The sequence below is a fragment of the Zonotrichia leucophrys genome, chromosome 3 (assembly GCF_028769735.1).
Source record: "Zonotrichia leucophrys gambelii isolate GWCS_2022_RI chromosome 3, RI_Zleu_2.0, whole genome shotgun sequence".
NCBI classification, from domain to species: Eukaryota; Metazoa; Chordata; class Aves; order Passeriformes; family Passerellidae; genus Zonotrichia; species Zonotrichia leucophrys.
In genome coordinates, this window is record NC_088172.1 from 38,311,916 (window position 1) to 38,325,810 (window position 13,895).

At 34.5% G+C, this 13,895-nt stretch overlaps 1 protein-coding gene across 4 annotated transcripts in view; it reads right to left on the reverse strand.

The window, feature by feature from the left end:
• The window catches only part of AK9 (adenylate kinase 9), a 59,458-nt gene that overhangs the window by 29,268 nt on the left and 16,295 nt on the right, over positions 1-13,895 (reverse strand). For all 4 annotated transcript variants that reach the window (XR_010439524.1, XM_064707862.1, XM_064707865.1 and 1 more), the window contains exons 10-17: positions 13,612-13,713; positions 11,572-11,711; positions 11,311-11,491; positions 10,755-10,908; positions 8,702-8,832; positions 7,825-7,981; positions 5,214-5,322; positions 4,739-4,803 (exon numbers count right to left, since the gene is read on the reverse strand). Coding sequence is in view for 3 of the 4 variants with exons in the window: in XM_064707862.1 (XP_064563932.1) it covers positions 4,739-4,803; positions 5,214-5,322; positions 7,825-7,981; positions 8,702-8,832; positions 10,755-10,908; positions 11,311-11,491; positions 11,572-11,711; positions 13,612-13,713 (1,039 nt within the window). In the remaining variant the exon portion in view is untranslated. The remainder of the gene's footprint in view (positions 1-4,738; positions 4,804-5,213; positions 5,323-7,824; positions 7,982-8,701; positions 8,833-10,754; positions 10,909-11,310; positions 11,492-11,571; positions 11,712-13,611; positions 13,714-13,895) is intronic.

The window sequence follows — 13,895 nt, forward strand, 5'->3', positions numbered from 1 at the left end:
TATATTTTAAAAACTAAAGCTGACCATCTCCACTAAAGATGAGTTACCTTCAAAGTGTTGAGAGAAAACTGTTACAAGATTTCATTTATCTTTTCATTAGCTTATGGTTCTGTTTCATTTAGAAGACTGGTACGGGAGAGGGTCAAGGAGGACAGATGGACAGAAATTAAGTGAAGTAAATTAAGAGGATGTCCTTTCTCTTTTTATGTTCAGAAAGTGACAAGAGCTTCCAGAAAGACTGATAGCTCTAATCATAGGCTTTTGTTCTTTTTTCTTCTTCAAAACATTGCATAGCTGTTCTCCACCAATATTCCCTAGTCTTTATTTATCTGAATGAGAGACTAAAAAAATTTAAGAACTGAAGGTATTTGGGATTTAATTGAGGAAGTTGTTCTTAACCTTTCTGGTTTTCAAATTTTGAAATTTCTCTGCCTAAAATGCTGGGATTACAGGTATTAAAATGCAATTATCACATCTGATTTATAAATGACAGCAGAAAGATGGCTTTGAAGATCATGCAGCTTTGCTCAGACACTGAACAAACTGTGAAGGTAATATCACTAGAGCTTGCTTTGAAGTTTGCAGTATAAGTAATTTGCAATCTCTCATCTCCAGTTTAATAAACTGACCTTGTCCAATCTCTCTCTCTGGAAAACCTCCAGGTAAAGGTAGGGGAAAGCACAAATCAGGATGCAAGTTGTCAAGAAAAACAATAGAAATATATTTAGAGGCTGTAGGACTGAGCACACATCATCTGCCTGGTAAATGTTATAATTACAATTGATTCCAAGAAGTATTTCTCTTCAAAGACTAAACAGAAAATGCACTAACATGAACAGGTTTAATTATTTTTTGCTCTTGTTGTTTCAAATATCTTACTGAATTTAACATGATGATAAAAATAAAAAAAGCAAGAAAATAGAACAAAAGCCCAAGAGAAGGGTATTGATTCAACCCTCCACCATCTGTAATGAGAAAGGAGATCAATATTAAAGAGTTGGAACTCAATATTAAAAAGTATATAACCAAGAATGATCTTAAAAGCTGTGAAAGCACAAGCATGAGAGGTGACATCTGGAATTATGAGCCCAGCTGCCAATTTATTTTTGCCAAGAATTTCTGCCCAAATAGCAAGAGCAGCAGAAGAGACATCAGTGAAAATGTGGCTGTACAAATATACCAGCCTGAGCTACTGAGGCATGAGCATGTGTGCTCCAGTTGAGTTTGCTATAGAAAGGAAGTAATCTCTGGCAGAAATGTGGCAGGAAAAGAATATGCCAAGTATTACTTCAGGAAGATTGGAGTGAACCCACAGATCTGCCTGAAGTTGAGAACTCCCCTACAACAGGTGAAATATAATAGTCTCAGGAATTGATATAGCCGTCTCCTAGTACAAATACAGTCATACTCATGCAAATCTTCTGCAAAATGCTTAAATAAAGAAATTCCTGAAAAAAATCTCTCAGAATAATTGTGTCAAAGGATGTGGAAAAAATATATGAGGCTATAATGTTCAGTGAGACATTACAAGCAAGAGATAAAACATAAATTGATTTCTATATCTTTAGCAGACATTTCAGCATTGAACTTAGCTTCTTAACTCACTTAAACACATTTGTTAGATTTACATGAAGTCTCCTTCTCCAGTTACTTTTACTCTCATTAAGACATGTGGAAGTACCTTGTTCATCACTGGAACCATTTTTTCCTTTTAAACACAATCTTATAAACTTGAATATGTTCAGTGCTGAAACAAGCCCAGATTCCACTGACATTACAAAAAATGATGGTGGCTATTAAAATGTGCATCTACTTGAATGGAATGAAAGGGAATAGAATAGAATAGAATAGAATAGAATAGAATAGAATAGAATAGAATAGAATAGAATAGAATAGAACTATTCCAGTTGGAAGGGACCTACAACGATCATCTACTGCTCATCAACTGAGCAATCCAGGGCTGACCAAAAGCTTAAGCATGTTATTAGTGGCATTTCCTAAATGTTTCTTAAATGGTTTGGGGCATCAGTCACATCTCTAGGAATCCTGTTCTGGTGTTTGACTACCTTCTTAGTAAAGAAACACTTCCTGATGCCCAATCTAAGCCTCTCCTGGTGCAGCTTTGAGCCATTCCTATAGGATGCCATATATGAGAGACCAGAAGGGTATGATTTGGGCCCTGAAGTATTTTTTCTGAGCTATCTTTTTTATATTCTAACTGCTATACATTATAAAAACCCAACAAACTGGGAACATGTGAACTGTGAACATTTGTCTATATTGCTGTAAAGATAGGTCACATGGGAGAAAAGCTGCAGTCAATGTTTAATACTATAGGATTTATTCACTTTGGAGAAAAGCTATGTGTTTTATTAGAAACTATAAAAAGGTATAATGTGGATTTTTTAAAAAAGCTTACATTCAAAGAATTTACATTTAAAGAATTTAAAGAACCCTAGAAAACTACAGTATTTTTTTTCACAGAGTAGGTGAAATGTTACCTCATTAAAATTTAAAAGCATGCTATCTTACTCAGTCTATCTTATACTACCTTTACAACTTAGGCCTTGTAAATATGTATGATAAATGCATCCTAAATAAATATGTAAAATAAATGCCAGACTAGGTCAGGAAAGAGAACATATGTGAGACATACTGGTAATACAGAACTTAAGCTTGGCCATAGTAATTTTGTATAGAAACCAGTATGTTGGGTTGGAAAGAAAAATGGCAATAGCAGTCTAGATTCTTGATGAGAAAAAATGAAAGTGGGAATTCCGCTCCAGGCCTTGGGTGATAATTCAGGCTATGAATGGGAAATCTTGAGACTGTATAGTAGAGAAAGAAAATACTCCAAAGTCCCCAGTCTAGTTCTTAATATAGAGACAGATATTTATGCATGGTAATTCATTGTGACAGCTGATCCAAATCAGACAGAAACATTCTTCTAGGAAGCTAGGCAGTGATTAAAGAAGGCTAAGAGGGAAGTAAACCTCTGCAGCTTTTTGGACTATTGAGGTTCAAACCATTGAAACTATGTAGGAATGTGCCCTTTGTTGATGTAGTGACTAAATTATCATTTGTCTCTTTAAAAAGAAAAAAAGCCTAAAAGTTCTCTTCTCAATTAGGTAAAAAGACACCTCATAGGAATTTGGGGACTTTACTTCAAACTTAAGGATAGCTAATTGGATAGAAGCTAGAAAGTCCTGCCTAAGTAATTTACTAGAAAAAGAAGAGAACAAAGGAGCTAATTGCTTTTGTTAGGTGTACCTCTAACTCAGGTTTTCTCTGTAAAGAGCTTTGTTATTTTGCCTTTTAATAAAACTTTTCTGTTTCCAACACTGCCACAGAAGCCATCCTGCTAATTTTATGCCATCAGAGGCAGCTGAGCCATCTCAAGTGTTATATAGGTTTCCAAGAGCTAATAAAACATAGCTCGAGGAGATCATAATATCACACCTGGAACAAAGTCTCAATCCAACTGACACAATCTGAGGTGCAAAAATCCAGCCTATTTGTGACAACTGGTCTGCTGCCAAAATCTCACTCCTTACAGATTATTCACTTCTGCCCAGGACAATTATATTTTCTCTGCTGGAGACGAAGTAAAACACAATTCTGATATAAAGTAGGATCTTTACAGGAAACAAACAAAAAAAAGTGGTTCTGTCAATATAGAAAGCAATAAAGTAAGAACATCTTTATCTAAAATGTTCTATTTATGTTGTAACCAGAGGGGAAACCTCATGTAATACACAGAATTCCATTAGTTTTTATGGTGTTATGTTGTTAAAGACTAATGTCCATAAGCACAAAGGAGGGGAGAAACAATGACAGATAAGTGAACCCCCAAAACTTCATCACAACAAATACAACCGTGACTTGACACCCCTCAGGGCCATTAGAAGATGATGATGAAGGCATTGTCTGGGTGTGAAATCTACTGAGATGGGTCACCCCAAGAAGCTCTCTGGCTGAAGTGCATTACTGCCTACAAGGCATGAGATTCATTAGGGGATGCCTAGGGAAAAGCAGTTTGGGATTGTGGGAGATTTATAATATCAGGAAGCTTTTCTGAGAAGGCAAGGAGAAGGAAGGATCAAAGTGGATTGGATCCACTAGCATGGATAATAGAGTAAGAAGAGGATGACAGGGAAATGGGAATACGTGCTCAGACTCATTGCATGCTCCTGGGGACACAGAGCTGCTACAGCCTCACCTTTGCTTCTGGATTCAGCAATTCATAACGTGTGTTGCTATCAGATTAAGCAATTCCCAATGCATGTTAAGAAAGACACTGATGAACTGATATCCATTCCCTTTTAATTACTTCAGGTTGAGCTTACTGAAGGAAGACCAGAAAATCAGACAATGCTGTGATTTTCTCATTAACTATTGACTAAGTTTCAGCAATGCTTTGTAACTTTTAAAGAGCTACAGATGAGTAGTTTCAAGACAGTTAATAACCCACTTAGAAAAGTTACTAGAGGAGATAGAATCCCATCCTTTGGATTTATTGAAAACTGCAACAGTGCTGGCTGATTTAATGGAAACCATCTCTATTCTGTAACATCCATGAGGAATGACACAAAGAAATGTGTGAAGAGAGTACCAATGAAGAGAGTAACAAAAAGTAATTTTTCTAGATGCTAAATGTAAAAAAGGAAATCAAAACTGGAAAATCAAACCACTAAGTGATGGAAACACTTAATTCGATCAGAAGTCAAATGATACACACCTTTCTCCTCAGTAGCAGCTGGAGCCTGATCTTCCTCTGATGTCACTGTTTCTTCCATTTCTCCACTGTAAATAAAAGTTTCTTTATCTTAAGACCATTACAAATATTACTAAAGCAAGTTGCAGATATATTAAATGTAAAGATGTGGAAATATAATTTTGGTTGTAAAAAATAAAAATCATATGTATTTTATAATCTAAATTAATTTTCTTGTCTCATTGCATTAAAAGTTGGACTAATGAAAGGCTAATGAAAAAGCATTTGGAAAGAGATTTTACTGCCACCATATGTACTGATATAAATGAAATATTCCTCAAAGACAACGGATATTGGATTATTTCCTGTATATGATAACTAGTCTTAGTGTGCTGCTTTACTTAATTTGTGTGATAAATGCACTGATACCTTTAACACAGAGTGAGGCTAGAATTTTCTTGTGCTCATTTTATACATTCAGATATTTGGAATATTTTACCTTTCATCATCTTCTTTTGTTTCTAATGCTTCATCTGTTGGTGTTTCCAAACTCTTAGAAATATTTTCATTCCTACTTGCTAGGTATGCTCTGCGCAGTATGCAGGCTCCTGCAGCATAATTGCATGACAGTAATGACTTTAATGCATCTCTATAAAACTAAAGTCACTGTGTTAGGAATATCAATTAATAAATTGTTGACAGATTTCTTTTAAAGTCAAGAAAAAGTATATATACCACTGAAATGTTATGATGTTGTTGATTTATACAATTTTAGAGCTTTTTTCAATTTAAAGCACCTAAAAACTGAATCTGGAATATTGAAAGGTTATGAAGGCTATAAAAGGAGACAAAACTGAAATGATTTATCTTAAACTTTCATATATCATGTGTTACTCTGCCATTTATTATATTTGCAAGTGTACAAAGAATGCTATGAAGAAACAAATGAAAAACATTCAAATAAAAATATAAATAATGTGCATACCTCTACTACTGCAGCTGTTTAGCAGAAATTAAGAGTATGCTGTTCCTACTAGGAACTCTACTGACTTATTTACTTTGATAAATAGATTTATTTATGGCTGTGTGCTGAAACCTGTTTTCATCAGTGGACTTATGAGAGTTTAGACTAGGTCAGGGAACAGATTACAAAGTAATGACTCAAATGCTGTGAAAATGTAAACTTCACAACTACATAATTATTTAAATGACAGAAACAAGTGGGAATCAAGTAAAGAGTCAACACAATTGTGCAAATAAAAAGAATAAAGTGAAACAAAATAGCTAAATTCAAGGAAATGTATCCATAAGCAAAAAGCTACATTTTCAGCCAAATTTTTATACTACCAAGAGTATAAAATAGGTTATTCATATTAGAGCAAGTAATTCAGAGCGAGGTTTTGAGAACTAGTGGTAATGGCAGAGGTCTATACTGCAGGAAGGAAGCACATAATAGGTAAGCTCTAGAGAGGCCTTACTTTGAAAGCCTCTTCTATGAATTCCCAAATTCTTCCCTTCAGAAAATAAAAAATAATAAAAAAAAATATATACTTTTTAAAAAAGGAGTAGTTACTGACCAGAAAAGAGACAACCTTTTCTTCTATCCAACTAATTCACTAATTTGTTAAATTCTGAGAAGTGAAGAGAAATTTAATATCATTCTGAAAGCATCTCTCCCACCTCACTGCTCTCCCTGCAGTTCAGGCTAGAGGAAGACTCCTGATGTTTATTATTTAGCACACAGTATTGACATTTCCTTACCATATGCCAACTACAAGAAGGAGATGCTTTTGGTGGTTGTATGAAAGGACAATGCACTATGTCCCAGAAACAAGGTTCATGAACATTTCAATAAGCTTGGAATGGCTGGGAAGCAAAGATGAGGCATGGAAAACAATTTGCCTCTAGGTTCTTTCCAAAAGTGTCTGAGATGAAGTCTTGAATGACTGCTTCTGCAAATATGGTTTTCTGACAAACACTGGACCTAGAACTTTCTCACAGAAATGTTCAGCCAGTATTTAGTCTCTGTATGAGCTCTGGCCACACTGAAGCACTTTTGGTTACAAAATTTCACAAAGCTGTGTGACTAAGTTGTTTAGGTACTATTCCTGAGTTGTGAGGATGGTTTGCTGATCAGTGGACATACTTCTAAATTTGGGGTTTTTTAAATAAGAAATCTGTTCTGAGTAAACTGTGTAACCTTGCTTTTCTCAGGTTGATTTTTATATTCAGGGACAAGGGTTTGGACTGATTCCAGTGCTGGGCATCTAATGAGTTGTCTTTAACTCTATGTGAATAGACCCATCATGCCTTTCTTCAATGGAAGTTTCTGCCACTGAAAGATTTTTTGATAATGGACTGGGTTGAACAGGTAATGATCAAACATTGCCAATGATCAATTAAACTTGTGGTGTGGTATGAATCAAGCAAATATGATCCATGAAGACACAATTTTACAAACTTTTAACAGTACATGAATATGTTCAGTTATTGATGCTTGGTGCCAATCTTCCTTTTGGCTGGAAAGAATAAAGTAAAAATCCCTTACTCTGAATTCATGGATACGAAGCCACTGTATCCATCTGGGTAGGAAGTTACTGGGGTTTATTTTTGATCCCAGAATGGAGAACAGGGTACCCCTGCATACAAGTATTTCCCCTCCTCGCCTCTTCTCTCAAGCTGAGAAATTTCATACCTCTAACCTAATTTTGCAAATGGGCAAACCAAGGCAGAGAAATTTGACCAAGAGCCACATTGCAAGGTGGTGGCCAGCCAGCCAAGAAGAGAAAAATCTGATGCTACAAGAGTCTACTGGTATTTCCTGCTGGTTGTAAATAGGAGAAAAATGAAAACTGATTTAAAACGGGAGAAATCTTCTTTGCTGTTATAGCAAAGTATTCCTGGTTTAAATTCTGTGTAATTCCCTAACTCCAAATTGTAAGAAATTGTGGTACTCTTGTTGATTCACTGGATGATTCATTCTCCACATCCTGAAGCTTTATAAATGGGACATAACTACTAGTTTTTCTCACAAGTATGTTTTATATACAGATATCAAGACAGAAAAAAAGAAAGAAAGTATAAAGTTGCATTAGGGTGCATTTACTAACCCTCTTTTTCTGTATCCTTCAGACAGACAATAGTGTCAGGTAGAAGTCTTTTCTCTAATAAGGCTGACCAGTGGTCTTCTGACAGAGGGTAGTTATCCACTACCCACCCTCCTCTTTCTGGAGCATCAGGAAACCTGTCTTTGTTAGTCTTCATAAGCTGTTAGAAAATGTCACATTCAGGAATATAAAAAGACTTAAATGAGCTGTACAAAAAAGACAGCACAATACAAAATTACTTTCTAAATGCTATGATTTTTCCTTATTGTTATTTCAGGTCAATAAAAAGTAAGACATTTATAACTTTCTATGTCTGAATGAAATGAAAAACATTTTAAACAAGAAGAGACTAATGTAATAGTGATTTTTTAAGCTTGCCTATAAAGAATTTACATTCCAGTTTCAATAGTTACATACCATTGAACAAATTCAAAACATTTAAAGATTCTTGTATAGATCTTCATAAACAATTCTTTTCAAACTCTTACATCTGGTGTTCAGTTCTTTAATAGTGACTACAAATATAAGAATAGAGCAAGCAGACAATGATCTGTCAGATAATTCTCCCAGCCGTTAACAATTTGTAGCTCAGGTAATTTAAAAGACAGAAATAACTTCTCTGTAAGTGTGTGAATATATATACACATGCACACACATATTTTTATTATGTATAAAGGACAATAAAATAGCCCTCACTAGATTTGTCTTCCATTATCTTCCTCAGTGTCTCCTCAATCCTATGTAAGCTTTTGGGCTATGTGACAGAAATGAAACTGATGCCTCAAATGGGAAAACTAGGAACAGATATGGATAATGCATAAACTGCTAGAAGCTCCTCTCAGGAAAAAAGCACTTTGCTACATACTACTTGTAATCTCACCTCTGCCACAGCTTCCTCCAGTGCTTCAGCATACATTTGAGATAACATTATATCTTCAGAGAATGACACACTTTTGGCTCCTTCTAGCATGGCTTGAACTTCTGGGTGGTCAGCAGTTATCTCTGGTATTCCTAACACCATCGATTTTTTAAATGAATTTCACAGAGAAATTTGAAATCAGGACTTAAATAAAGCATTATATCATAACTTCAGCACAGCATACATTTTAAGCAATACACAATTGCTCTGAGAAAGAAACAAACACCAGTTCCGAATGCAGATGTAGAGTGTGTCTCATAAACTAAGATCTTGGTTTGCTCTCTCAGTATCAAAACCACAACGTTTTTAACTGTTCAGTATTTTCCACCTCTAAGCTAAATATTCTTTCAATATAAACAGAATGACATTTCTGTACCAGAATAATCAGGCATTTAGAGCATGCTAGAATTTCCATTTATTTGATTTCCCTTTGGTTCCTAAATCAAAAGGTTTACCAAACTAGTTTCTCAATCAATACAAATTTTAGATCAAGGCAGTGTATTTTAAACAATAAAGTAGTCTGCATTCCCTATGATGTGCAAAACATTAATATTTTTCCACATTTTCTTATTAATTGATGGCACAACAACTATAATTATTTTAAAGCTTTATAAGAAATACTCACATTTAACTCACAATTAACTTGATAAAATTTGGTGAAGAACTGTTTTAGCCAACTGCAGTACCTACCATGAGTGTAATTTGGAAAAAATACCTTATTTAGTTTCTGTATTTATGTCAAGATTTTTCAATGATTGTATTGATACTTTTTACATGCACAAATGTACACATTTATCAGCTTATTTTTGCCAAGTTACAAGGTGCCTACAAAAGGAGCAGCATCTTAATAACTTCCTTTTAGTGCAATACAAGAATTTCCATTCTGCAAAAAAACTCCATGCAGCCCAAACCCAAACATCTACTTACCCCTTAAAAAATTCTGAAACAATCTTATGCTACAAAAAGATATACAAAGGAAAATACATCCTCTGTTTGTACTTCAGTTTTGCAATAAAATTTTTAATTAGTATTAATTTCTCATTAATTCTAATAGGATTAACATCCCTGTCCTCAAAAGTATTTACATAGTCAGGAATCTAGAATGCAACACTGTTTAACTGTTTCAATTTTAGTGTCATAGCTCATCATTATTCTTACAGCAATGCCAATGATTTTTTATCACTGTCAGCACCAGTTTTGCAGCACTGGAGGAATACACTGACCTCTTGTTAGATGTATCTACCCATGTAAAAGTCAAACACAACTCCTTGCTTAGATGAATAAATCAAAATGGCCCCATTGCCCATTGGAACCCTAACTAGAGCTAACTATAAAAAGGCAATTCTAATTCAATGGATTATTTTCATTTCAAAAGAAATAATTTTGAAAAGCATCCACTGAACTTCCTTGGAAAAAATACAAACTTTGCTTAAAAGATACTAAAATAACATATCATTTTCACCTTTGCAATATATTTATTGAATTTGTCAAACTGCAGAAAACTAGGCAGCTTAAGAAGCCTAAATGTGACCAGAGCTGGAGTGACTTATGAATGTGCCATCTGTGGCAGCATAATTGGAAGGCTGCTCCAAAGTGAAAAATCTGTATATTGTGGATTCACATTAGTCCAGCTGAAAAGCTGCTTTCTGGATGAGAATTTCAGTTTTGCAGAGATTTAATTTGTCAGAAAGTCATTAAAATTGAGTGTTTTCAAACAGTGTCAGTGAGACACAATTTCTTTCAGCTCAGAGTTCAGAAAACTCTTTTTGACATGGCCCTCAAATTCAAAAGTTTTTTTTTAATATATATATACATATATATATTTATATGTAAAAACACTGAATTTTACTAAGCTATTCCCTTCACTGCATGTTCTTTTAGTTCATTTTTAATGCCCAGCAATCATAACAACTTCTGCAACTTTTTCAAGTCAAAGTGACAGCAACATTTAACTTCAGTTAAATGATGTAAAGCAAATAAGACAGCTTCAAAGACCACAGAACAGCTTATTCACCTGATTCTTCTGATTGTTCTTCTGATTGTTCTTCTGATTCCAATCTATTTTTCACTGCTTCTATAGCCTTTTCTAGTGCATCCTTTCGCAATTCCTCAGCTTGTTTCTCTCTTGATTCTTTATATTGTTGAAAGAGTATGTCCATATCAAGAACCTAGTGAAATTATTTGAAAAAATACAAATATCACAGAAGACAAATATAGCATCTGTTCCAATATTTATAAAATAAAATGATTTTAGAAAAGCTCTGCAGATTTCAGAAAAATTTACATGTAATTCAAGCGCAGGGTTGGGGTTTTTTTGAAAAAGAAATTATTTTCCATTTGCATTTATATTTAATTATCTTAGATGCAAAGTTATTTATAGTATTCTAATGCTAAGATAGCTTCAATATAAGAGGATATATAAAAGTATTCTTGATCTCTAGCTACTTTTATAAAAAAACAAATTTCACTAAGATACTATGTTTCCTCTGTAATCCCTATATTTGTAACTTGAATGTTAACAGCTTAACTGATTGCCAAGGCCCAGCTACCTAAGACATTTATGAACCTACCTTTCCATTATAATTGCGTGCAATTTCATTACAAATAGTTGTTCTTCCAGAGAAGGGAGGACCAAACACGAACACTTTACAAGGAGGAGCTGGCATTGGAGGTAAGAGGTAAGGCCGTGGATTCAACACAAATTTGTTCAATGCCTCTTGGCACGACAGTACGTACATTTTACCTAGAAAACTTAAAACAGAAGAGAAGCTAGCAGATATAGACATCTCATAAAATAGATATGAAAATGAAGAGTGTCAAATTCCACTAACCTGACAGCAAACTCTGGGTTTCCCATCACAATGTCCCCTTCCTTTAGAGCCACGGGACACACCTGTCCCCACCTGCTCCTACGCCATCGGTATCTGGGTGCTATCAGCTTGTAAGATGACAGAGCCCGGAGAAGTTCATCCTGTTCATTAAAATAGTAATAACTGCAAGTGTAATTTTTGTCTGAAGCTACATATGCCTTTTTTATTAGACTTTTTTGAAACCTTTGGATGGAAAATAAGCTAACTTAAAAAGAAAAACACATTATAGTTTTTTGAACATTTAAATAAAAATTATTTCAGAATTGTAGGACCGTTTTAAAGAGAAATTACTTCATTTTTCAGGTCTGTTTAAAAGACCTGAAGGAAGGAATAGTACTTAAAGGAATAGTACTTAAAATAGTTCCTGTAGGCTTTATTTATTATTTTTAAAAGCTTGAAATGGTAAAGAGCCATTCATTGAAGACACAAGAAAACAGCTAAAATTTCTTCTAAAGGTTTTGAAAAAAGGACCATTATCTGTGTCAGGAAATAGCAATATTAAAGTATCTATTTTAGCCATTCAGAAATATAATATGATAGGAATAAGTTTAATAGCCTTTTTTTAGAATGTGAATAGTGAGTGAATCCTAAAGTCATGGTAACTCTAAATTCAGAATAGTACAGACAAGTGCTGGCTGTGAGGATCTGCAGAAGAACTTTAAGAACCAATAAAGGCAGGTATTAAAACAGCACTTTTACACAGAAGCTATGAATTTTCACTGACTGTCACTACTCAGAAACAGATCCCTCTGTGAGAGCATTTTTTCAATGCCCAAGAGCAGTCAGAAAACCAACTTGAATGTTAGGAATGTTGAGCACAGAGAGAATAGATGATAAAGGCTTGCGTTTAAATTGTTTAAATATTGCCCTTGTCTTTACTGCAATGTGCCTCCTACTGCTCCAATCTCAGAAAGGACACTGGAAAATTGGGTAACTTTCAGAAAAAGCTAAATTAATTGATCAATCCCACAACAAGTTTGTTGTGCAAGGAGGAATAAACTTATACAGAGTGGAATTCTTCAGTAAAGCCACATAAGAGCAGGACAGAAATCTGAACTCATGAGTTATTAGAGGGCAGATGTAGAAAACCAAATTATTCAGTGACTTCTGCATACTGGAGGAAAAGCTGCAGGTTCAACACAAAGGGAAGCAATTCTGTGCATAATGTTCAGTCACAATGCTCACAATGCAGAACTCTTTGCCCTGAATACTGTGGTTACTCAAAACTTACACACAAGCTAAAACACACAAATTAACTAAATAATAGATACAGATGACCTCTGACACAGAAAGTCTTTCACTTGTGAATTTGTTAAGAACTGAGAAATCAAAAGGGAAGGGAGGGGTGTTTCTGAAAATGTGGGGTCTCCCCATTACACTTCCATTCATGTATTCAGAGTTTTGTTTCAGAAATAGGAAAGATGATCGGAACTAAATATAGGTGATCACATTTATGCAAAACTTTTGGCTTTCAGGTTTTTTGGAAGGGACATAAATTATAATTGCCATGATTCAGCAGAATTCATCAGTAACTTGTCATGTTTCTAATTAATTACAGGAAATTAGCACAAATGTAATCTCAGTTAGGCAGAATGTTGCTATATTTGGATTAGCATGTTGATTCTTATTCAGGAAGAGTAGACTAAGCTAAGAGTCAGTTGCTGATATTGTTATCCTTTGGCTAAAGTTTATGTCCTTGGAAGGAATTCTTTTTTCCTCTATTACTAAAACAAACATTCTGTTCCAAGTTTTATTATAGATATTATGTGATTTTTTTGAGAATCACAGGGTTTTTTTATTTTCATACTTTTTAAGTGGACTTCAGTCCCAGAAAGACCTTAAATTCTCACTTCTGAAAGGTCAATGCTTACAAAATGCTCTTAGTGTATGGTAAAACAACCTGTTTCACTATTGTGAAACAAAGATGCTGTAATATAAGCTTACAGCAGAAAACTAATTCTAGTTATTACAGTCAGTCACACTTTAGAAAAGAACACCTACGCTCTGCTTTCCATCCAGCGTTTCTTCTTCTAGTTCACTTTGGAGTCTGATTACAGGAGCTGCATTTTGAACTTCCATAGACTCAAGTCGGCTTACCACTGTCTGGAAATAAAATAAGTCTTGATTTAGTACCAATCAGTGTGGGAATCAGAAAAACAGAAACTTCCACAGACACTGAAGGATTTGATCTGCAGCCTTAGAAGAAGCTAAGATTGATGTAAAAATACAATACACAGACATTAAGCAGAAAAATCATAAACTTAAATTTCTACAGTTGTAGGTGA